The sequence below is a fragment of the Silurus aristotelis genome (genome assembly GCF_946808225.1).
Source record: "Silurus aristotelis genome assembly, chromosome: 6".
Classification (NCBI taxonomy): domain Eukaryota; kingdom Metazoa; phylum Chordata; class Actinopteri; order Siluriformes; family Siluridae; genus Silurus; species Silurus aristotelis.
In genome coordinates this window covers 822,365-824,864 of record NC_139579.1, presented here as the reverse complement: position 1 = coordinate 824,864, position 2,500 = coordinate 822,365, and the positions used below count along the sequence as shown (strand labels likewise).

The following is a 2,500-nucleotide window of genomic DNA, read 5'->3' as shown; positions in this document are numbered from 1 at the left end:
GTGTGTGTGCAGGTCTGTGTGTGTGTGTGAGTGAGTGTGTGTGAGTGAGTGTGTGTGAGTGAGTGTGTGTTCAGGTCTGTGTGTGAGAGAGTGAGTGTGTGTGCAGGTCTGTGTGTGTGTGTGTGTGAGTGTGTGTGTGAGTGAGTGTGTGTGCAGGTGTGTGTGTGTGTGTGTGTGTGTGAGTGAGTGTGTGTGCAGGTCTGTGTGTGTGTTTGTGTGTGTGTGTGTGAGTGAGTGTGTGTGCAGGTAGGTGTGTGTTTGTGCAGGTCTGTGTGTGTGTGTGTGCAGGTCTGTGTGTGTGTGTGTGTGTGTGTGTGTGTGTGTGTGTGTGTGCAGGTCTGTGTGTGTGTGTGTGTGTGTGTGTGTGTGTGTGAGTGAGTGTGTGTGCAGGTCTGTGTGTGTGTGTGTGTGTGTGTGTAGGTCTGTGTGTGTGTGAGTGTGTGCGTGTGTGTGTGAGAGAGTGAGTGTGTGTGCAGGTCTGTGTGTGCGTGTGCGCGCGCAGGTCTGTGCGGTTGCGTGTGCGGGTGTGTGCGAATGTGTGTGGGTGTGTGTGAGAGAATGTGTGCATACGTGTGTGCAGGTCTGTGTGTGCGGGTGTGTGTGAGAGAATGTGTGCATACGTGTGTGCAGGTCTGTGTGTGCGTGTGTGTAAATGTGTGCGTTGTGTGTGAATGTGTGCGGTGTGTGTGTGTGAATGTGTGCGGTGTGCGTGTGAATGTGTGCGTTGTGTGTGAATGTGTGCGGTGTGTGTGTGTGAATGTGTGCGGTGTGCGTGTGAATGTGTGCGGTGTGCGTGTGAATGTGTGCGGTGTGCGTGTGAATGTGTGCGGTGTTTGTGTGTGAATGTGTGCGGTGTGCGTGTGAATGTGTGCGTTGTGCGTGTGAATGTGTGCGTTGTGTGTGAATGTGTGCGGTGTGCGTGTGAATGTGTGCGGTGTGCGTGTGAATGTGTGCGGTGTGCGTGTGAATGTGTGCAGTGTGCGTGTGAATGTGTGCAGTGTTTGTGTGAGAGAATGTGTGTGGGTGTTAGTGTGCAGGTCTGTGCGGTTGTGTGTGCGGGTGTGTGTAAATGTGTGCGTTGTGTTTGAATGTGTGCGGTGTGTGTGTGAATGTGTGTGTGTGCGGTGTGTGTGTGCTGGTCTGTGTGGGTGTGTGTGTGAATGTGTGCGGTGTGTGTGTGTAAATGTGTGCTGTCTGTGTGTGTGTGTGTGTGTGTGTGTGTGTGTGTGTGTGTGTGTGAACGTGTGTGCGTGTGTGTGAAGGTGTGCATGTGTGTGTGCTGGTCTGTGTGGGTGGGTGTGTGAAGGTGTGCGGTGTTTGTGTGAAGGTGTGCGGTGTGTGTGTGTGTGCTGTCTGTGTGTGTGTGTGCGGTGTGTGAATGTGTGCGGGGGTGTGTGTGTGAATGTGCGTGTGTGCGTGTGTGTGAAGGTGTGCATGTGTGTGTGCTGGTCTGTGTGGGTGTGTGTGTGAATGTGTGCGGTGTGTGTGTGTAAATGTGTGCTGTCTGTGTGTGTGTGTGTGTGTGTGTGTGTGTGTGTGTGTGTGTGTGAACGTGTGTGCGTGTGTGTGAAGGTGTGCATGTGTGTGTGCTGGTCTGTGTGGGTGGGTGTGTGAAGGTGTGCGGTGTTTGTGTGAAGGTGTGCGGTGTGTGTGTGTGTGCTGTCTGTGTGTGTGTGTGCGGTGTGTGAATGTGTGCGGGGGTGTGTGTGTGAATGTGCGTGTGTGCGTGTGTGTGAAGGTGTGCATGTGTGTGTGCTGGTCTGTGTGGGTGTGTGTGAAGGTGTGCGGTGTGTGTGTGTGTGTGCTGTCTGTGTGTGTGTGTGTGTGTGCTGTCTGTGTGTGTGTGTGCGGGTGTGTGTGTGTGTGAATGTGTGCGGTGTGTGTGTGTGTGTGTGCTGTCTGTGTGTGTGTGTGTGTGTGAATGTGCGCAGTGTGTGTGTGAATGTGTGAATGTGTGTGCGTGTGTGTGTGTGAAGGTGTGCATGTGTGTGTGCTGGTCTGTGTGGGTGTGTGTGTGAAGGTGTGCATGTGTGTGTGTGTGTGTGTGTGTGTGTGTGTGTGCAGGTTTTCTGCTGGATGTTATGAATTAGTGTGAAGTGGTTTAGTGTGTGTACCCTGAGCGCGTGGGTGTGGTCGGTGTCGTGCGGTAACACGGCGAGGCGGAGCAGCTGTTTGGACAGCAGTGTGAGCATGGACGAGTAAATGTGATCCAGACTGATCCCAGGAACACACAACTCCAAACACGCCAACTGGACCTCCAACACGGCCTCATACACACACCGCTGAGCCTCGCTGAACCTACACACACACACACACACACACACACACACACAGTAGATACATAATCATCAGCTAATATTATTGATCTGTGTATAATGTGGGAACGATAAATAGGATTTTCAACTAAAACATTATAAAACCTTCGAAAACACGTCTGAATATTTTCTTTGTTAAATGCAGCATAAAAATCAGTGGGAGGAGAAACACAAACCAGGTAATA

General features: G+C 51.8%; 1 protein-coding gene across 2 annotated transcripts in view; it reads right to left on the bottom strand.

Annotated features, from left to right (window-relative positions):
- Positions 1–2,500, bottom strand: part of xpnpep3 (X-prolyl aminopeptidase 3, mitochondrial) — a 13,635-nt gene that overhangs the window by 7,184 nt on the left and 3,951 nt on the right. For both annotated transcript variants that reach the window (XM_083545134.1, XM_083545135.1), the window contains one exon: positions 2,115–2,298. In XM_083545134.1, coding sequence (XP_083401260.1) covers positions 2,115–2,298 — 184 coding nt within the window. The remainder of the gene's footprint in view (positions 1–2,114; positions 2,299–2,500) is intronic.